Source organism: Talpa occidentalis, unplaced genomic scaffold (assembly GCF_014898055.3).
Source record: "Talpa occidentalis isolate TD23 unplaced genomic scaffold, MPIMG_talOcc4v2.1 talOcc4.2, whole genome shotgun sequence".
Lineage (NCBI taxonomy): Eukaryota > Metazoa > Chordata > Mammalia > Eulipotyphla > Talpidae > Talpa > Talpa occidentalis.
This window is the reverse complement of record NW_023602073.1, coordinates 81,846,360-81,870,221: the sequence shown is the minus strand read 5'-3', so window position 1 is coordinate 81,870,221 and position 23,862 is coordinate 81,846,360. Positions and strand designations below refer to the sequence as shown.

The 23,862-nt window shown below is 33.7% G+C and overlaps 1 protein-coding gene across 4 annotated transcripts in view; it reads right to left on the bottom strand.

The window, feature by feature from the left end:
- ADGRB3 (adhesion G protein-coupled receptor B3) overlaps positions 1–23,862 on the bottom strand; it is a 685,437-nt gene that overhangs the window by 124,107 nt on the left and 537,468 nt on the right. For all 4 annotated transcript variants that reach the window (XM_054698910.1, XM_054698909.1, XM_054698911.1 and 1 more), the window contains 3 exons: positions 10,559–10,685; positions 8,863–8,966; positions 4,784–4,886 (listed from right to left, as the gene is read on the bottom strand). In XM_054698910.1, coding sequence (XP_054554885.1) covers positions 4,784–4,886; positions 8,863–8,966; positions 10,559–10,685 — 334 coding nt within the window. The remainder of the gene's footprint in view (positions 1–4,783; positions 4,887–8,862; positions 8,967–10,558; positions 10,686–23,862) is intronic.

Here is a 23,862-nt window from a genome sequence, read left to right as displayed (position 1 = left end):
TATAAACTACAGAATAAAAACATAACATTTTACAAATGGCAAAGAAGAACAAGATGAAGGAAACTTTGTAGAGTATGTGACTTCTAAAACATGCTCTGACAAGAAGTTTTATGCTTTTTACAAGACCAAATTGAATGGAACAGCTCATTATATATAATACAATGGTCTACACATAAAGAACCATGATATAAATTCTTTCTAAATAGTGCTAAGGAAATGTTTGCCATTCCTAAATGATCTGGGAACCTTCCTTTGATTTTTCAATGAGCATTTTTGCTAGGGTCTCTTAGGCCTAAATTTAGTGTCTATGTTTCTTCTCTCAGATTTGACTATTATCTCAAAATGATTAACTTTTCAGATGTCTCATTAGGATGTCTGTAAATTACTTTATAACACTCCTGTATTCTCAGTAGGCTACTATGTGCCAGTTAGTTTAACCTCTAATTCTAGGAGCTGTCTAGAAATGTAGAGAATGGGTGGTAAACTGGAATTATATTCAAAAATTATATTCAAATTATATTCATACTCCAGAGGGGTAGATTTACCCACAGTCAATACTTACTTTTTATCAAGCTGAATATAAACGATCACTCTTTATTGAGAAGCTAGTCTGTGCTAAATCATAATGGTGAATGTATTAACATGTTTGCTTTAATAAACACATTGAAGATATGGGGATTGGCTGATATAAACACTTCTTAATCTTGAATGAACTGTAAAAAAAGGTTTCATTGAAATATATCCTATAGTTGACAGGAGAGTTTTATGCCCAATAATTCTGTGTCCAGATTGAATGATGCTGTCAAAGGAGCACAGAAATCTGCCTCTAGAGTGTTTTTGTCCACCTCAAGTGAATGCTACATACAAGGTATGATCAAAGGATCTAAAATGACAATGGCCTACTATTTGAGTTTTTATTATAACAAAATAGTGAGGTTGCAGGAGAAAAGCTATCTCTAAGCATTTCAAGTTTCTTTGGTGCCTACCATTATCCAAAAGAAAAACAAACAAACAAAAAGCCAAGAGTTTTGTCAAATTTGACTTCCACCAGCTAAAAAGAATGCTATGAAATCTTCATAAACCATACCCGTCTTTTAGACAGAAGTAGGTATACATTTTTATGATTAAGGAAACTACTCTCTAAATGTTTCCAAAATAATCTTAGCTTACTGCAAAATAGTAGGACCAAAATAGTAAACAGACTCAATAACAAAACATTTGCATACACTAAGAAACAAAAGAAACTCTTCATAAATAACATTTGAGTAATACATGAATATCCTGGTTGAAAGTATAAATGCATCAACATCTTAAAGGGCACTAGCACCTCATAAGAAAGCTCAAAATATAATGAAGTGGGTTCTAGTTAAATTTTATAACTGAATTTTAAGAAGAGATATAATAAATTGCATTTGATTCCTACTTTGCTGCCAGCAATTGTATCTTTAGCTTAAAGATTCAAATATATCACACTTTAAACTATGAATTCTTTGAGCTTGTTTCTATCCTGACTCAAAAGAAGGCAGAGACATTCAGTAGTGAGATATTCGAGTCAATTAGATTTCAACAAGCAATTCAGACAAAGATCCCAGTATGACACTTCAAAACTATTCAGGACATCAACATCAAATAACAGTTTTCACACAAACTAGCCATGATGACTCTTATAGGCTGTACCAAATAACCTGTTCATCAAGAAACCCTCTTAGTTGTTTCCATTTTTCTAAGCGGGGAATACTAAAGCATCAATCAAAACTTCCCAGGGAAGTCAATGATAGGAATCCAATCAAATACAAAATGCCTACAGCAACAAAGGGATCCTTCACATTTCTAAACAAAATTCTGCAGCCACTGATCAATAATTTACCTTTTAAAAAACACTTTCCTAGAGTATATACAGATTATGAGTTTATACATGATACATCTTTCGAGAATTCATTAAACCCAAGTTCAGTAAAACAGATATAGTTTTCAAATACTATTTCACACATAAAATAAAGTAGGTTAACTTAATTCAATTCAGCACATAAACCATAATAAAACATATGAATATTTGTTCTGGAAACTTGATATTGTTGAGAGTGCCTAAAAATAAAATCCCAATATTTTATATTTTTCACTACGAGTCATTCTATAGTAGATTCTCCTAGGCTTACAAGATCATGTACTCAGAACTAGAACAGTACAACATAGCACAGAAGAAAACCAAAAATTTCTCATTTTCTTCATCATCACAACTAACTACTACCCACAAGCATCAATAACTGTAGCAGCAAATATTAGCATAGCCTATTTGGAACAGAACAATATATGGCTCCCAAACCACTTAGAATGTATCTCATAAATACCTGGGGAGAAACAAGACCACATTACACCATTTCTTCCTCTTTAACTGAGCCCATACCAGTTGTACTTCATAATTAAAAATGAAAATTAGAACTAGATCTCTTATTTTGCCTTTGATATTTATAATACTTGCAGATATGCTTGATGAAGCAAGGATGTTGAAAAACTGGGGTAGCTGAAATGGGTGACAGAATGCAATTTTTTGAGACTATTTTAGTTAGTAAATACTATCATCATAGTGGTCTACACACTGTAGTAGTCACTGACTGCATAGGGCCACTGCATACTTGAAATACAGCTCATCTGCAGTGACAATTATTGTAAGTATTAAATGCACACCAGATTCCAAAGACTTAATAAAAAAGATTGTGAAATATTCTTTTTTTTCAAATATTCTATGAACATTTAAAAATATTAATTTTACATTAAACTGTCCACTTGGAGATACTAAATTAAATATATTATTAAATTTAATTTTTCTTCTTTTTATTGTTCTAAAGTGGATTAAATATTATAATTGCATATACCACTTGCATGTGTGGATTACACTGTATTTCTTCCGGACAGCAATGACTTAGACAATCACCACCATAATATGTAGTAAACGTTGTGGGAGATTCTACTGGTCTACCAATTTGCTCAAAAGTTTTAAAGACATGGTTATATGGCATGAAACAGTTCGAAGGTCATATTTCATATTGAAGATCATTTAGATTTCTATATTGTGACTAGAGATACAACTCAACAGTGTACAGATGGTAAAAAAATGAAAGGGAGGGATTCCTTGATAGAAAAAATTTGAGCTCTGAGCACAAGCTAACTCTTGCTCAATCTTTCCAATTCTCAGACCCATTAAATAATTCCTACTTCAGAGGGAAGCTCTCCTTGTCTTTCTAGAGCTTCTATACCTATCCACTATTCTTTAACAAGTAAACGAGTATTCCTAAGGCATTTGAAGCCCTGCATAAGTTAAAAAGGGTGAGTTGAGAAATTATAAAAATTCTGTAGGATTTACAGTTCTATCTTCTCTCCATCTCTACTTCTCTATAATTTCCTTTTCAGTTTGAAGCAGGTATATCTTATGTCCTCTATTGCTGGTTACTTCATGCATTTCTTTTTCCTCTCCCAGTTTCAAGTGACATCGTTCTCAACTTTGGTCTTTTTCTTTCTTTGTTTTATTTTTTCCCATGTATATCTTTCTAAAATTTTTGTTATATAGCAATATTGTGGACATGAATATGTTTGAGTATACTTCATATTCTCTCATCTTCATTAAGGAAAAAAGACACAGAAATGAAATGGGGAACCAATACATGAAAGTGCATTTTATTTCTACAGGGACTTTTACTGTTGGTGTTGTTTTTTCTCACTAACACTCCCTAGGCCTAGCCTAGAGCATTATGTTTCAAGGAGAAAAATAATCAGGATCACCTAAACTATTTCTTAGGCCCTACCAGAACCAAAATCAGATTCTTTGGATGGAAATCAACAGTCTTAGAGTATAGGTTAGCAACAATAAACAGATTGTCCATAATCCCTGATATTGATACATGTCCTACAAAATATAAAATATCAAAAGAAACTATTAAAAGTGCAGTTGATTTTATAAAAATGACAACTTGGAGGAAAAGTTTTAATTATTGGTTTTAGCACCTGAAAATAAAGTTGAGAAAAGAAAAAGTCCAAAGTGATCAACAAATGCTATTAAAACTATTTAATAGAAATCCTTTGGAGTTGGAGTAAGTTAATTGAAGTTTGCTATTAAGGGTTTCTTAAAACACATTTCAGAGTAGTTTGGTAAAGAGCTCATAGTCATTTCCAGACTAAACATGGTCATTTCAACTCAAGTTAGTTCATATAATAGGACCTATAATCTTATATTCTGCTGAAAGTGCCTATGCAGTTAAAGAACTCCGGTGATGGTTAAGTATCAAAATACTTTCTTGGTTAAGTAAAACTTTTGAAGGCATAAAACCTAGAGTTAGATTCAACTAATATTCTTTTAGATGGTTGCCTATAAACAGTTTTTGGGTGCATTTTCAAGAGCTACGTTGTATTTGTAAGCAATTTATGCTGGGCTTCTAGGAATCACTATGTTAATAAATTAGATCAAAACAGGCAATCCTATTACAATTAGGACAATGAATCAATTTGTGCTCTTGATGTCCCAAGAGTTTGAGCTCATAGAGCTTTGATATTGTATATAACAAACACATATTTTCACTATTCTAAACAATTTCTTAATCCCCAGAAAATTAAGCTAAGGAATATATTTTTGGTCTGCAATAGATTATACTTTTATTCAGAAACCAATAAAATGATTTTGTTTCTAAAATGATTTTGTCAGGAGTCCCCATTTTGAACAAAGGTTTAGATCACCAATAACCAACTTCATAAAAACAAACATACAAACAGAATGAAAATAATTACATCATACCTTATTATGTGTTTGAGTCTGTCCAACCAATATGAGGATGTTGGATGAGATAATAGACAGGCAGAAGTTAATTAAAATTATGGATCTCTCAGAGCGTATGTACCTAAACAGAGAGAGAAAGAGTGTCCAATTTTAAACTCAACAGAAAGATGAAGAATTCTGTATTATACAAATTGGTGATACTCAGCCAGAAAAGACTAAAATACAGCCTTTAGAGGAGAAAAATATCAAAGAGTTGTTAAATATAAATATTAGAGGAACATGCATGTCCAAAATTCCTTTAGAATTTTTTTTTCTTTAGACATTAGTGTGGACAACATGTCTTTTCCAACAAACCTAAATTGCCCATCTGTTTTCAGTTTAAATTTTGTCTATTAGACAAATAAAATTTTTTGAAAATATGTCAGTTAGTATAACAACCTTTACAAATGTATGTGTGTGTGTGTATGTTTACTATTGTGACATAAGTCAATGAATAGAATCTCAGAATACAAATGAGAACCCCCGTGCATATTCTATTGCATTGCCTGGTTTTCTAAGTAGATGCCATTACTTTCATGAAACAGTGAGCACTTTCATGGGTGAACATATTTCACCCACTTTTGTGTAACAGATTGTTACTCTATTTTCTTTTCCTGATTAATTGTTCTGAAAAAATAAAACAATTTTTCTCTAAAAAATAATCCAATGCATAGATAATTCACCATTGCACTGGACAATTACTTGGCATCTGCCATATTTTACCCTTATGAAGTGTTTATATATAGTCTGTTATATAATTTTAAGTGTACCAAGAATCTGTGCCATGGAGAAAACTTTTCAGTATCAAATGATCTACCAGCTGTTTGTTTATCCTAATTTATTATACCCTGTGGTAAATCACTGAGTGACAGTAACAAAAGATACATAGTACTTGTTGTGTGTTTGAGGCTGTTCAATTTATATTAAAACATGCAATCCCTTTCTATAGCAGGCATGGATTTTTCTGTTCAGGATCAAGATAGGAGTGCCAGTGGAAGGTAAAATCTGTCAAAGTTCTTTCACTTTCTGTGTCTTTGAGGAATATGTAGGCAGAATCTCCATGTTGCATTATATATTCCAGAAGAGAAAGCAAAGCAAAAACACATGTAATAATAACATATATAGAGTAATTTTTAATATGAAAGAAATGTCCTTCATAAAATAAACCTACACAGGACTAAACTAAGTCAACTCTCAATTTAAAATGACCTGAAGAGTTGCATAACCTTGTCCTTCCATTATCAGTATCTAAAAATATAACAAACTACACTTGGGGATGCTAAAGACATCATCAAACATTAAGTTGTTTCTTCTTTTGTAGGTTGAGGATATGACAAAAACTTTTAAAGATTGATTCTATATAGGATAATGGCTTCTATAACAGCATAAACACAAAGATGACAATTTTAAATGAGGGTCAATAATATTATTTGCTCTGTAAAGAGAAAAATCATAACAAGAATGATTCAGACTGACCACTCTGAAGAATATTTAGTTTTCCCATTTTCATTAACACTGAATCACAACACTGCATTAAAATTATGTCTCAATTTTTAAAACTTTTTCTAAATACATTTCATGTTTTAAACAAAATATGTGACTATTTCATTTTAATGCATGAGTTGAAAGAACATATTCAAATTCTCTTTGATATAGCTATATAACCCCACAGAACATATCTGCACAGGACATAACAGTGCATTAATATTTGATGAATATTTCTAATTAACTGTATGGGACACCTTCACATTTCAAAACAGTATTATATATAAAGTAATTCTAATTCTTGTACAGATTAAAAATCATTTCAAATTAAATTCATGGCCTCCTTGGTGGTGCAAGGGGTTAAGACAAAAACCTATGAAGCTGTCCGCAGCCACTGCAACACGAGTTTGATCCCTGGTGGGAGCAACCCACATGGCTCAGCAGACCTATCCTGACTCACCCTCCCGCTGCTCCCCTCAGCAGTGTACTTCAGGCAATCTGCTTGTCTGTTCTCCACTCTGTCTCAGGTGAATCCTCTCACTCCCCACACCTCTAGTCTGTACCCCAGTTCTTGTATGCCTAAATAAATAAATCTTTAAAAAAAGAAACTAAATTTAAACCTTCCAATTAGGAAAAAAAGACAGTTGGACCCTAACATGATTATTTCCATATAGTAATGCTACAAGGTCAAAGTAATGTTTACAAAATGCCTTGAATTCATTATGCTTCAAAGCTTCATTTAACAATTTATGACTTTTAGAACTTTTATCAGATTATTAATATTACTTTAATTCTTCTATTTGTAGACAATAAGTTGATGGCCACTAACTCTTAGGAAAACACACACATGTTATCTCTTACTACTTCCTTCTTCATGTCTCAGTTTCATATGATAATTTAATAGATTTGTTTAGCTAATTCCAAGAAAACTATTGCAGTGGATGGTTACTTTATTACAGATGGAAACTTTATTATGAATTAATTAATACTGTACTTCTTTCATTCCTACTGACAGTGTTTGTGTTAGTCACATGTATTGAGGAGTGACGAGAAAATGGAATTGGTATATGAACCATAAGTGTTGAAACATGAAACAAATATTTCAATGAGATGAATTGTGATTCTATTGCAAGTACATACTGCTTTGGCTCATAAACACAGTCTCATTTTCTGGGAAGTGTCATTCAGGCAATTGTAGGAAATAAAGCTTTAATTAATTAATTAATTAATTAATTATCTTCTTAGCCTCTGTCCATCTAGCTCTCATATTACCGGGTGAATACCTGCCCAATTGAGTCCTAAATTCTGGATTCTTTTGTCTACAATGCAATGCCAATACTAACCATCTCTTTCATCATTTTATGGGACTGGCCATATTTTTTCAGACTGTGTCACTTTGTCAGTGTTTCACACTACAAGGTAACTCCTATAGAGATGACAGAATCTCTACTTTGTGCCTGGACCAATACACAAAGAATGTATAAATATTTTATTTTTTATAAAGCGTGAAACTTTAATATCTGACAATTTTCATATCCTGGCAATTATTTCTAGCTATCAAAAGAGTAAGAAACTATAGTGGAGAACAATGCTTTTTGAAAGAATGTTAAATCAAATGAACTTTTCTTTTTATAAGTTTTAAGTGAATTGTTTATCTTCAGTAAAAGATAATTAAAATGCTAGTATAAATTTTGAAATTTTAATATTGCAAACATTCAGAAAAATACATATCTATTTACTAGTTAGCAATTGTTTTTAGAGTATTTCTTAATAGTCAAAATGTTGAACATGTAAAATTTTTTAAATCCACTAGGAAGTTTGGCCATATGGTTAAGCACTTTTTATCAGCATGTGAGTAGACCCAATAAGTCTCACAGATCTGACTAATTAATAGAAAGGAACAAATCTAGCAAAATACTAAATATTCATGTAATATCAGATACAATTTCAAATATTTTAGAACAATTTCTTTCAATCTCTTAGTCCTGTTTATGTATTTTTCTGACTTATTTTCATCGATTTTTTAAAATCAATAACATTTTGTCAACATGCTACTGGAAACATTTAGCAAAGAGAACTTTTCTTGAGCATGTGGTATTTTGTTAGTGTGTGGAATTCTAGGAGATTTTACTCATTATCTGGGACATACTGAAAACGTATTTAAGACAACAATTTAGAAACCATATTTCTATAACAGAAAGCAATTTGATTATATTTATTAAATCTCAAACTTAGTAGTAATTGGGATAAACTAAAATCATTGGTAGACTGAAGTGGTGATAAAAGAGTACTATGCTTGTGGGTAAGCAACTTGTTGAAGGCTATCATCATTTGAACTGGGGAGAAAAGTGTGACTGCATTTTCTTTTCTCACCATAGGGAAATGCAGACAAGAAAATTAGGTGAACAGAAAACAATTATTTACTATAGTTAAATCACAGCAATTATAACTGTTATAAAAATACTGCTTCCAATAAATTAAGAAGACAGGAGACATACAATAGATACTATATTCCCTGATGTGACTCTGAATAATAGATTATCCCACTTCAAGTGTATCAATTTATTACTTACCTCCATAATGCTGCATAGACAACTGCTAGGGTGATCAAGGCCAAGCAAGAAAGGCCACTGCCTACAATTAGGGTAACTGAAGGTGTACCAGAGGATTCCATGATCTGTAAATTAAGAAAGAAAAAAGGGAGAGATTTTTTTAAATTAAAAATAACTTCTAAACTCAGCAAAACTATCTTAACACCCCAAACAGCCAATATAGTTGTTATAGTTACCAGATAATTACCCAGTAACCACTCTGTTCACATATTCTCAACCTCTAAAATGACTAATTCTACCTCCCCACTCTCTCCCACTGTGAAGTAATAAAGACCTTCACATTTTAAATGCTTGACTATGGCATAATTATGACATTGTAGAAACTTAGGACTTTCTAAAATAAATAACTAAAACTATAACTTGGTCAATATTCACAAATGAAATTTTTTCCACCTGAATATTATGACATAATTCATTTTTCTTCAACTAAGTGCAGTTATTTAACAGTATCCTTTTTGGTAAAATTTACTTTGATTCCCCCTTAAACAAGTGATTGTTTTACTTAACTCTGGTACCCAGACATTGAAATTTTTTCAAACTTTCTGACTTTTGACAACTTTGTTCTAAGTCAACTATTCTCTCATTTAATTTCACTTGCTTGGCCTCTAAAAGTATACAAGAAAATCAAATTTCAAATGCAAGACCTTAGAATATACTTTGTGATTTTTTCCCCCTATGAAGTAAGTGGAGATAATTTTCACAATGCCAGGATCAGTTCCTAAATACATGACCTTGACAAATAAGCCTTATATCTTTTAAAACATCAAGATTACAAGCAGTCACTGATTTGAGAGATCTCATCCCTTAGAAACTAACACGATACTAACAAAATTTGTTATTTTTCTTATTTTTAACATAGGAAGTTTGAAGAAATATACTTTAAGATCGAGAGTGTTCCAAAATCTTAAATATGCACATTAAACTACATTAGGTATTTTTGTTATCAAAATAAGTAAAACAAGTGATGCATATTTAGGCCAAATTCAGAGAAAAAGTCACATTTATCTAGATTATTTTTCAGTATTTCACTTTATGAAACAATTTTTCAAAATATATTTGATGGAATGTATTTTTCTTTTAGTCAGTTTATACAGTTCTCTTTCATAAACTAGTTTTACAAACGAATATACTTTTAAGGGATGATTTTACTGTTTTTGACAGCCCAAGCTTTCCATGAAAACTTCATGTGATTTTTTTAAAAGATAAATACCCAAGGACACCCCCAGAAAACCTGTACTGAAAATATCCAATGCAGATATGCAATGTGTTTGCCTATAGTGTCTGGGGTCTTCATTCTATTACCAACAGTATCTTCATAAATTCCTTAGAACAGCTTTCCAGTTATAAAATAAACGTTAAGTTGGCAATTATTTTCATTTGAAAGTTTGCAGCATATTTGCAATATGATTGGAGTAATTCCTCAAAACTATACTGCAGAAATTTCAAGTTAAAAGACATGAAATTGAGTAGAATTTAGTTATAGCACACCAACTAGCATTCATTTCACCAAACTACTGTAGCTAACGAGGAGACGAACCCAATTTTGCCACCCTGCAACATTTTCCATTTCCCCATTTAAAATGCAGTTCCCTGGAGAAACACTTGCCACATTGTCCCTGCCTTTGCATTAAAGCCTTGTTTTCCCTTTGTTACTTACTATTTCTCTAGGTTGCTGAGCCAAAATGGCGAAGGTAGAGAGACGATCACATAAGCATTTCGTATGGGATGCATCGGTAAGCACAGTTTTACATCCCTGGGTGGACCACGTTCCCAAAGACTCGTTCCTGCAAAGGGAGGGGAGGGGGGAAATCGCGATAAATACGCCTGATGGCCAAATCCGTAAAGAAGAAAATGCAGTTTAATTGAGAGAATCATCTACTGTAATTCCCTTACAAAAAAAAAAAAAAAAAAGCTACTTGTTGTTGAACAGGACGCAATTTAGATGCATCTCCAGTAATGCAAAGCGAGTGTTTGGAAAAAGCAAGCAGGCGGTGGTGCGGCGTGCAGAGAGCTGTCCAGCGCCGGAGGTGCTGAAACCCGGACTAGCTCTGTCCAGCCCTCTGCGAGGAACAGCAGCGGTGGTGGCAGCAGCACGAGCAGCCGCCAGAGCTTTGGCAGCCACTTCCTATGCTCATCGGATCATTTCAAACACTCAGGGTGTAAAGAGGCTTTATATATTTTCACATAAGCTCTTATTCCCATCCCGTATTTTTGGATAGTGAATTCTGGCTTTTAAAATGCGGATTTCTCTGAGAAGCCTGCCTATAAGGTTACATAGCTGGGGTTGGGTGATAGGATCTTCTCCGCTGCTGGTTAGGGATTTTTCCTCCCTTTAGAATTAGCTGCTGTGAAAATTTCACCCTGGAAACGGGAAGCAGCAGCAGCAGCGGCATCAGCTGGTTCTGATTCTCACTGCCTTTGCCTGGTATCTAGGGGAGGGGTGGGTTTCAGACACAAGCTTCCCACTGCACACTTCACTCAGCCCAATGCGCCTCTGAAGCCCTTGCCATTTCTTCCCCTCACCCACCTCTTTGCTCTGAGGTAGAAGCATTAAGCTACCCCCAAGTCTGTTAAAACATTTAGAGGAGTAACTCCACCCCAAAGTCCAGTAGGGAGGGAGGAAGAGGGTTAGTTTCAATTTTCTCTTTGGTGTAGCCATTCAAAATTCTAAAGCATATGCTTTATTTCCTACCCCAGAAGAACAATAAAAATGGTATCAACCTACGCCTTTTTAGTGGGGGGGAGGGATGGAGAGAGGAGAACCCTTCCATCCCCCAACTGAACTACTATACAGGAAGAGGGAGAAAAGGGAAAAAAAGCAAGTGTTCAACCAATCAACTTTTATTATCATTACACGTGTTATATACTGAATGCACCAATTGTCATCTCCCCTCCCCCAGGCATGGAAACTCTCCAACTAGCAAACCTATATGTATAGTGTGTTCAAATTTCAAACCAAGTTACTCTGTGTTAGAAATGACTAAAATTGGAAGAAGATAACACATGGTTTGATGTTAATTTTGATATGGTACTTTTGATTTCAACTCCTCCATATTTGAATGCCTAAAGCTATTGGGTTAAATATGTAGACAGTCTATTTCTAAAAGATTTCATTGAAAGAGGATTCTCTGTGACAGTTGGACTTCCAAGTTGAGCTACAGAATGTAATTCACACTATCTCTTTTGGTATCTTGAAGCAATATATTTTTACTCTTAATGATTTTATGTCATTAATATTCATGACATAATACTGTTAATTACAACTTCTTTTAAAACAGAGTACACTGTTGAGATTGAGCTACATAAAAATTGTACTTAATTTTTCTCAAATACCTTGAAATTTAGTAAATACAAAACTTGGAGGGTCTCTTTTTCTCATGATATTATAAAATCATGCTAAATTAAAAAAATGTATCCCTTTAACTGCAACAGTACTGAATTTTAATTTAACCTAACCATAACACAGCAGCACTTCAATTTATTTCATTAGCTGATTGTCTCCTATCTTATTGTGACAAACAATTGAGGCAAAATGAAAAACATGTATCTCATCTGATTAAAGTTAAAAAAGATTTACTTAAAAGAATCTGACATGTTTTAAAACAAAAGATCTGAATTATTCATCCTAGATCACCTATTTACTTTATTGCAATTATGTATGCACTCAAGATGGAGTCCATGGATGATAACCAATTCAAAGTCTTAAAGAAAAAACTTTTGCTGTAAATAAGACTTCATATATTTATACTTTATTTACTCAAGAAAATGTTAGCATTACTAAACTTTGGTTGTCAGGTATAAAAACAATATTTCTAGACTCTGAAAATAATGTAAACTTTGTCACATTTTTAGAAAAGGTCAATTAACCTTACATTGTATAATGACTGCACTGCTGACCTGGGTCATCCCCAGGCAAAATTGGTAAAACTGGTCTCCATGGTTTAGTCCTTTATTCCACCCCAAGCATGAGGTGTTTCTAATGCTTCTAATCCTGATGGAACCCTTTTCATGGTTTTCTTCCTAAGTTAATATAAGCCTTTCTGCTTACCTTTCTTTGTTATTATTATCCCTTTGTTGACTTTATCTGATTATAATAGATAATAATATAAGAATGACTGACAACAGCTTTATGTGTTATTATTTTAAGACAAGATATAAAACACAAAGTGATGTATCTAATAGGAGAACACCAGAATTTGGAACATATGAATAAAAGAGAATATCTGGAAAGGTGGGATGGGGGAGGTTGCCAAGCTCTGCATTTGATTATTCCCAAGAAATGAAAGGTGTTAAGCCATTCTGTTGCTAAATCTTAAATCGTTTCATTATCTTAATATTTTAAAATCATATAAAACTCTTACAAATTATTTTTTAATTACAAGCATACATATTATAAAACCTATAGTACACACCACCTGCATTTTCAAACATTTCATAGCTTATTCCTACTGTACGAAATTCTTTGAAAGCATGGTACATGTGTCTGACTGATTTCAGGGAGACCTTGTAAAGCAAACTGATATGTAGTAGAGCTAAGGTGAATCAAAGCAGCTTCCTCAGTCTGCACAGAACAAGATTTTTAAATGTGGACTATTCGAACAATCACATTATTCTTCCAACATCAAAGTTTTTTGCATGCTATGATTAATGGTGTATTTGTGAATTATTCTTAGTTATTAAATCTAGGTTGTCATCAATAGGGTAAACAAATAGCAAAATATGTATGAACATTGGGCAATAAGAATAACAGACTGACAATGTCAGAAGCAAACACAGAATGATATACACATATACTTTATACTGAAAACCACATTATTTCTTTTTTATAGTGTCTATTATGAGAAGTAATTTTTTTCAGATAGTTTTAAAAAATAACCAGGTCTGCAGAAATTCCATACAACCAGCACATTCTTTGTTGGTTACACCTACATTCACCCATGTTAGCTGTTAGCTGTCATCTGTACCTCTTATACTTCTTCCTATTATTAGACTGGCTAAAAGAAGGAAAGTGTCTTCCTGTCCCAAGTATTCAAATATATACCCACACACATGAAATTCTGTGGAAATATAAGATGCAGAATCTATTTTTCCCAACTTAATATCTGAGGCCTTTTCCCAGCTTCCTCAGAATCTACAATTTCTTTTTTGATCTGAATATATCAGTGGGTTCCATAGGTTCTGTTTTCCTTCTGAAAATGATATTCTCTGCATGTTGATTCAAAGGAGTTTATGGTCCAAAGATATCATTATACTAATATTATAATGTCTGCATATATTATTTTATACTAGTATATATTTTTTACTATAAAAATAGAAATACTAGTATAAAATATGTATACTTCGTTGCATGTGATGAGATTTAGAAATGGGTACTTTTGCCACCCTCGGAACACTTATCATCCTCTATGCTGGGTATGGAATCAATAGTGCCTCCTTCACACCATAATACCAGATTTTCAATTTGTTATCTAGATATGAACTGGTTCCAGGCATACACCACACTTAGATCTTCCCTACACTGCTTGGCATCTGTTAGTGCTTTTCATCCACACTAGAATATTACTTGATAAATTCACTTTGTTTATAAATTAAATTTTCTATTCCACACAAGAATGTTAGTAGTTTTGAGAATTGTATCTTGTTTGACTTTGAATACCTGGCATGCTGCTTCTCATTTAGTAGAAATTTGATAATTGTTTTTTCAGTTACTTTTATAATTCTTTATATTTCAAGTATGACTTTTAATACTTCCAGGTCCAAACATAGTATTAGCTCTAATTCATTTGCTCTCCGTCACCATATAGTAAAAGATGCAATCTGAAGAGAGTCAATGGATTGCAATAGGCTCATTTATTTGCTTTAGGTCTTTAAACATCATTTCACGATGAATTCTGAAAGACTCAACATCCTGTACTATTTGTATACAATCCAGCAGGGAAGTCTGAGTTTTCACTAGCCAGTGAGTCAATAGGTTTTTAGTAAATGCATTTCAAATGACAGATAAAATAGCAGACACACAAAAACATGAACAGTTTCTTTTTTAGAGAAAACGACAATCTGGTTGGAAAGGCTATATGTTTTCTACCATGTTAGTTCAACAAATTATTCCAGAAAATGATGTGAATTCTACTCTGCTAATCCAAGCCACCATCATTCTCAAATACAGAAATCTCATTATTGTGTTTCTTGTTTCCATGCATGCCACTTTCTCTCAAGTTCAATTTCAACACATCAGCCAGAAAGATCCGGTTGATATATTTATCAAATCAAGTCACTCTATTAAAAACTATCAATTTTTTTTTTCAGTTTTACTTGGAGTAAAGACTAAACCTTTACAGTGGCCTATACGGGCTTATACAATCTGGTCTGTCATTGTGTCTCTGCCTTCACATCTCTAACACACTTGCTTTCGCCCATCATTTTCAACTAGACTGCACTCCTTATTGTCTCACCTTAACCTAGAATGCACTCCTCATATATAGTCACCTTGATCATTCCGTCACATCATGTCAATTTCCATTCTTACATCATCCTACCAGGGATGTTACTGACTTTGCAACATAAGTCAGTAACTCCCCACTTCAGGATAAAAGTGGGTACATATTCTATATAAATTTTCTCATTCAGAGGTAGAATTTATTTCTTCTTTTGAATCTTGGTAAGCCTTGTGACCTGATTAGAAGAATGAAGTTGAAGTGATTTGTGACTTCTGAGTCCAGAACTGAAGTGGTCTTACAGTTCCACTCTCATCATCTTAAAAATTATTCTCTCATGTAAAGTAGCCCAGCCTGGCCTTGTTGAGGATGAGTGCTCTGCAACAATGACCTGATATTAGGTCATATTAGATTATCCCAGCCCAGGCTGAACTGCAAGATGACTGCAGCTTCATGAATGACACCAGATGAACCCAACAAAAAAACCAACAAGCTGAACTCAAGCAAATAGCTGTACTATAGTACTACAAATAAATGAAATTATTAATATTTTTATTCACTAAGAGCCAAAGTGATTTTTCCATAATAGCTGAATCTCTACACAAAAATTACATACATGCCCTTTTTTCTTACCCTTATGTATTATGGGCCAAATCACTTATCAGTTATATAGGTATTTTTAATTTTTTTTCACCTGTCTTTGCTTCCTAGAACGTAAGCATCATAAGGTCAGGGGTATTTCAATGTCCACTTCAGTATTCCTGGATCTCAAAATATTCTTGTCACATATTTGGGATCCAGTAAGTATTTGTTCAATGAATACCTGTTATAGATTTTGAACTGATATTCTTGGACTTCCCTGCGCCAACAATTTGTTCATTTAACAAACATTTTAAGTCAGAATCGAATATGGTACAGACACTGTGCTGCTAGGTTATTTTGGAAATGTTAGGTTTCTACTTTGCCTTTTGGAGCTGAGATCTTTGATAAAGTTAGTTACCTTGTATTGTAGCATCACTGTCTCTACATATTAAAGGTGAAGTATCACTGTCTTCATATATTGAAACTAAGAATGTGTTACTCTTTGGGTCACTGAACATTATTTATAGGACTGGTGCTACCAGTTTTATTGCTAATGGTTTAATTTTTAACTGTGCAAGAACATTTAATAAATATTTAAATGTATAACACAGTGTGTTGACTATTGGCATAATGTCATATAGCAATTTCTTTTTTTTTAAGATTTATTTACTTATACAAGAACTGGGGTACAGGCCAGAGGCATGGGAGGATGAGAGAATTCACCAGATAGAGTGGGGCGCAGAACAGGCAGACGGACCGAAAACACTGCTGAGGGGAGCAGCGGGCGAGACAGGAGAGGTCTGACTCGCCATATGGGTATCTCCCCAGCCAGCCAGGATCGAACTGGCACTGCAGAGGCTGCGGACAGCTTCACAGCACTGTGCTCAACCGACTGTGACACCAGGGAGGCCCTCATATAGCAATTTCTAGGACTTACTCATCTTGCAAAAATGACTCTTTATACCTGTTAAATAGAAACCCCCATCTTCCCATACCATCAAACCCTGATAACCACCATTCCAAAAGGTCAGAAAAGGAAAAGCAAACACAGATAAGTGAGCTCCAGCAAACTTAAGGGCTGACACACACAATGGGAACAAATATGAGAGTAAAATAGTAACCTAAGAAATGGGAGAAAATAATTTCAAACCAAATAGCTGATAAGGACTTAAAATACTGTATCTATCTATCTATTTATATATCTATTGATATATTAATATATGGAACTCTTAAGATGCCATGACAAAAAAAAACTGATTAAAAATAGGCTAAATTTTTTATGCTGTTGCTTTCTAATTAAAAATAGTAAGAATATAAAAAAGTATGGGAAGGAATAACATTATGGAAGCCAATCTTCTGGGTTATAAATATGTATAAATATCCTCACCATGATTTATTAATAATTAAAGGTTAAAATATGCTAGCTGCCATCATTAATTAGTCAATAGGCAAATAATAATAATCACCCTAATGAAAGTAACAGCTAACTTTTATTGAGTAGCTAACAAATGTTAGGTGCTATGATAGATACTTTACATACATTTAAGAATTATCCTAAAATGATATATCATGGTAGCTATTACTGTTGTTTTCCCAGATAGGAAAATGGAGACAAATTGGTATTAATATCTCTATCCAGATCATAAGAACCCTAGAACTCCAGGAGCTTGGAGTTGGAAGTTGCTTAAATATGCAAGCACTAGACTACCTATCTTTGGAGTCATTATTAGAGCTTTAAAAGAAATAAATGGAGTCAAGAGGGGCCTCTCTGGTGGCACAGCAGGTTGAGCACTGCACTATTAAGCTGTCTGCAGCCTCTGCAGCATGGGTTCAATTCCTGGATGGCCAGGGAGATTCCCACATGTTGCAGCAGACCTCTCCTGTCTTGCCCACTGCTCCCCTCAGCAGTGTACTTCTGTCGTCTGCCTGTTCTGCTTCCCCCTCTGGTGAATTCTCTCACCCTCCAGTGCCTCTGGCCTGTACCCTAGCTCTTGTATAAAAATAAATAAATCTTTAAAAATATATATTATAAAAAATGGAGTCAAGAGAGTATAACTTTCCTACGTCATCTAGCTATGCCAGGAATTGAGCCTAAGTCTGGATGACTTCAAAGTAGAATCCCCTTACTCTGTTCACTTAGTGAGGGGTAGATGCAATGAGAGGCCACTTGAGAGTTAGGGACATACTGGGGGAGCACTCGTACAGGATGTCAGTTTGGGGAACTCAAATCTCACAGAAAAGTTGGAAGGATTTCCTGAAAAAGTGATTGGTCAAAGGTCAAATGTTTAAGGTAATAAGAAAGGCTAACTTGGAAATGGTTCTGTGGACACAAAGGAGGACATTGAGAACTTTTGATAGAATAATTTTAGTAAAAGGCTCAAATGAAAACTATTTCTAAAAGTTAAAAATGAAACTTGTGATAAAGAATTTAGCAACAGAAGGAGAAAGATTGCGAGTGAGTCAGATACCAGAGAAAAATAAATTCTTGTCATTTATGTTTTCACTTTGAGATGGAAATCAATCTCCTAACACCTCCCAATGCAGACCCTAACAGTCCACACAGAGAGATTATGACAGGGTGGAGCAACAATGAGACAAATGTTATACAGCTTGGTTCAGGGTATTAATGGCACTAATATTATAAAGGAGAGGGAAAAAAATCTACTAAAACTCCAAGGGGAAAAGTATTGTTCCTTTCAAGAAAATCAATGAATACAGTTTCACTCAGATAATTGTAAGTCATTTTTCCCTCAGAAATTTTCAAAAAATTTATTTAAACCACTAAAAAGGAACAGAATCTGAAATGGGCAGGAAAAAAAGACAGTTTGAAGATATGGAAATAGAATTCTGAATGGAACCGAATAGGATTGCTATAATATCCTTTACTTAACTGCTGATGACTTTTAGATGACATATTTAATAATATAGCAAAATACACTTTAATTTTATAAATGCCTAGATTCAGAAAGATAGCCAAAGTGACACTTGGGTGTAAGTAGGGACATGTCTAAACTCTTTTTTCCCTTCATTTCATGAGACTTTTAAATGGCTAGACAACTGTTAGTCTCAATTCACAAAATAATTCAATCTTTTTGGGTTTTCTCTTTCAATAAAACTTTATCTGTGTTGTAACCAATATTAATCTAATGTAATTTGCAACAGATGAGATGTACAAACCAGAAAAAAATGGAGATTGAAATAAAGTAGAGCAAATTTAAATATATTTACTTTCTACACTAGCACTGTGATAATTTGGACAGAAAACTAGACCATTGTAAAATTTATAAAACTATGTGCATCCAAGCATTCCCCAATTTAAAATTAACACACCAATTTTCAAATTTTAATGGCTTTTGTCTCTATCCCTTTTGTACAGGATTAATCCCACATAAACACACACACAAAAAGGCTGGAAATATATTGACAGTGTAATTAACAGAAGCTGTTTCAAACTATTGAATTATGGGTATTATTTTTTGCTTCTTTATATCTTCTGTACCTTTCTATTTTCTTGATGGGATTGTATAACTTCTATAAGCAGAAAAAATTCTTTTTGAGATTCACAAAGAAAGTTATAACAAAAGTGTAAGATTACTTCTTTTATACTCCATTTGTAGGAAATTAATATTCCTTCTTAAGTACTTTTATAATTTGAACCAAAATAGTCCCCATGCCAGAAAATTAAAGATGAAGATAGCTTTCAAAATATATATGTATTTATATGTGATTTAAGAACATAGGAAAGTTCCATATTCAAATGAATTCTCCAAGTCTTTTATGGATATCAAAAGTCACATTGTAGCATACGAATATTTTCTGAAAAATTATATTTCAGTGCATTGTGGTATACTGAATTAATAATTGTTGGAGTCATAGATAATGTTTATTTTTATTTTCCACTATTTATAAAAGGTTATACAAGCTTATGTAAATTTTACCAAAGTTATAAAAATAGTATTTACCCAGATTTATAATAAAGCATACTTTGCAAATTGATATTTAACCACTGTCTTACAATGGTCAGATTTAAGATTTAATCATTATGTCTTAGAAATCCAGTAAAAAGACAACATATAAGACAGTGTTTAGTCCTAGCCCTATAAACGATAAGCTGTTTTGAAAATATATACTACACAACTTGAGAAGACATGAGGACAGCTGTGTATTACTACATAGCTTCTAAATCAAATCACTAAACATTATCTACCAAAAATATTTTATGATTCACAACAGTTTTCTATAGGCTAAAAACCCTGATACAAAAATTTTAACAGCAAACTCACCAAGGAAGTATTTTATACCTCAATTTGTACTACAAATTTTTTTTTTTCCTATTCCACTTGAGATTACAAACATGTGATGATGTCCCTATAAGCTTATCTTGTCATGCTTTTGGTATGGGGTCACAAGTTAGTTGCTTTCTAAGTTAAAAATTTGAATACACACCTGCAATGTTTATCTGCTTTGGAAGAATAGTTCTCAACAATATAGTGTTGAGACATGGAACTGAGTTAAAGCTCAGTTTACTCAAAATTTAGATGTGTTATTCCTATAGCTAGGAATATGTGATTTTTTATGCCAGAATTATCAATTTTGAGAAATAGAAATTTTAAATCTTGAGCAAATCATATATTTTTTTTAAAGATTTATTTATTTATTTATATAAGCACTGGGTACAGTCAGAAGCGCGGGAGGGTGAGAGAATTCACCAGAGCCAGAGCGGGGAGCAGAGCAGGCAGAAGGACCGAAGTACACTGCTGAGGGGAGCAGCGGGTGGCAGGAGAGGTCTGCGCGCCATGTGGGACCCTCCTCTGGTGACAGGGGAGCAGCCAGGGATCGAACCAGTGCTGCAGAGGCTGCGGGCAGCTTCGCAACCCAGTGCTCAACCGCTGTGCCACCAGGGAGGCCCCACTGAGCTAATCATATTTTTAAAACTAGGATTCATTATTGCTTAGAATAATGGAAAATGCAAAAATGAGGGTTCACTGGGCACTTATGTGGTTTTAATGACTGAGTGACATGCGATTCTTAGAACTCTGAAAAAGGCAGCCCTGAGTATTAGGGAATGCTTATCTGTTCACTTCTTCACTGTATTACGTGCAATTTGGGAACCTGGATATTAGTAGAGAGGAAATGGAAATGATTAGAGTAGCAGAACAAGGTACTCCTCTATACAAATACTTAAAATGAAATAGAGTAGTCTGTATTTAAAAAGCTGGATCCAATTAAAATATAAGCTAAGAAAATAATCTGTTCATACCAATCAAGGGGTTCATTGTCATATTTATTCAACTAACATACTTATTTTCACCACCCCCAATACTACCCACTTGCAACTACTGAATTCTTTAAAAACTAATCTATATCCCAGCACTGCAGTGTTTGTTTAAAGTGAAAAAATGCATTCCAAAAAGCCATAATGCAAATGTACCTACTTGATGATAAAGACAAGCACATGCAACAAATCAAACTTTATAATGACTTCAGTAAATACTGAAAATTTTCTTTTCATCTGCTTTTTTTCCTTCAAATTAAAATTACACTTTGAATTTCCTTGTGATTAGTTTCAAGTGCTTGTCAGTTTTCCTCCTTTTTATATCATCTAGAGAAGCTATGGGATAAACAAGTATCTTTATTCTTATCTTGCATGTAGTTTTATTCCTTTAAGTCACAAATGTGACAATGGGAAACTTGGCTTCTGGTTTCAGCCTTAATGAATGTCCCAGGTTCCAAAAGGCAGGTTACATTTTCCTGGTCCACTCAGTCATTCTTCAGACTTCACAGCCATGTAAATTTTCCACACATTTTCTTTTCCTTTGCTAACCTGTCTGATACGGTTTTGATTATTCGTCCAATAAGGGATGATTCCTTTTGCACCCTGACACTACAATCTTGTAACTTTGAGAAAACTTGAAGCAAGGTCTCTTTTGTCGAAGAGAATAAATTATCCACCCCCACAAAATGAGTTATTAGGTAAGTGAAGGCAGAGAAACTGCTACTCCTGACAAGAGTTCATAAGAGAAAGCATTTCTAAGATGCCAGAAAATCTTGTTCTACCCACCTGACCAAACTACATATTTTTGACTAAAACAACTTAACCAGAGAGCAGCAAATGAAAAGCAATGGAAGACTGCATATAAAATACCTCAATGACAGCACATGCAGAAAAAAATAAAGTGGCAGAGGTGTCTTTAAATGAATTATGTAACAAGGCTTTTTGAATTCAATGCTTTATGATATTTAATGCTTAAGTTGATTTTTAAATTCTGATATAAAATTTGAAAGGACTGTAGCTAGGAAATTTTTTGGTAGATATTAAGGTTTTGTGGGTACTTAGATTCTTAAGTTACTTTCATAGTTTATAAACTATGAGAATATAAACTGTTCCCTGACTGCAACCATTTGTAAATTTATTTAAAATGTCATAGCGTAAAAACATCAGTGTAATAAAAATGAAAATACAAAACACAACAAAACAAAAACAAACAATTACAAATCAGAGACATCCTGCAGGGGAGGAAGAGGGAGAGGGATCAGAGGGAGGGAGGGAGGAGCACAGGGGACTGCGGTGATGGTGCATTGGGGAAGGACATTCTATGGGGACCACAACTGGGGAGGGAAAAGCAAATATTGTTTAAAAATGAAAAATGTTAAAAATATAAAAAAATAAAATGTCTTAGTGCCTTTTTTGTGCTTGACAGTACTAGGAATTTCAAAGATTAGGAAAAGCAGCATCCCTGGCCTCAAGCAGAGTGGTCATAAATATACAGTTTGTCCATTGCTACAACGGACTCAGAAAATGACAAAACCTATAATCAAGTAGAAACTGTTGGGGTGTGGGTCTGGTGACAAGGGAAGTGCTTGGGTTCATTTCTGAATAGCTTGGCATTGAAAGAAATAAGTGCTGCTGTGTGTTTAAATAACGGTGTGATCTTTCTACCTAGCATGCTCTGGTACTATGACTTCTTAATACATTAATAAGGCAACTGGTGAAAATTCATGGTTGAAGGATAGCACTGAAAGCCTCCATGGCATAATTAACATTTTAATGAGCATCAAGGCTCTTCCTGTTTCAGATCTCAACAGTGTCTCCTGAGTGGATTTCAATCTGTTGAGCTCAGAGAATGAGGTGATTGTATCTTAGATTTTAAACAAAAGTAGATCACACAGGCCACTATTTCAGCTGACTGCTGTTGTCTTCCCTGTTAGTAGAGCTCACCTATTCCAATGCACCTCGTCAGAATCCAACAGCTGATTTTTAGCTCTGGTTTCTTTTTAAGCAAGTACAAAAACTGTACCCACAACACTCACAATCCAGGAGTGACTAATTTTCAGTAACTGACCGACTAATTGCAAGTTCCCTTCATTTGCAAGGTGCAATGGGCTAACTGCTATTTGGGGACACAATCATTTGCAGAAGAAGCATTGGATAATGCTTATAATTTAATTATTTGCAAATCAAACTTTGCCTAGTACACCAGAGGCACTAAACCTCTCCATTGGAGACAAGTTGGAAGGTCATTAAAAAGCTATTTGTTTTGAGATTTCAGAAAATAAAAATATTTTAAAATATTCTAATGGATAGAAAAACACTTTGTATTCCCAGATAAAAATCTTTTAAAAACATTTAAAACCTATCTCCTTATTTTCATTACTAGGCAAAAAATATACAAAATACAAAATACAAAAACAAAAAAAAAAAAATCAGAAAAATTCCTGGGGGAAAGCTTCCAAGTACCTTAAAAATTAAGTTTATAATAGGAAAGCTTTCTCTGTCATAATTAATATAGCATCATTAATAGAAAACCTGGGATACTTTTCTCATCTTCGTATCATTTCTGATTACTGCAGACCTATTACCATAAAGAACCACACACATATAGCACAATAGATATTATATTATTCTTATTAGGCAAAGACTGCATGATCTCAGAGAATTTTGACA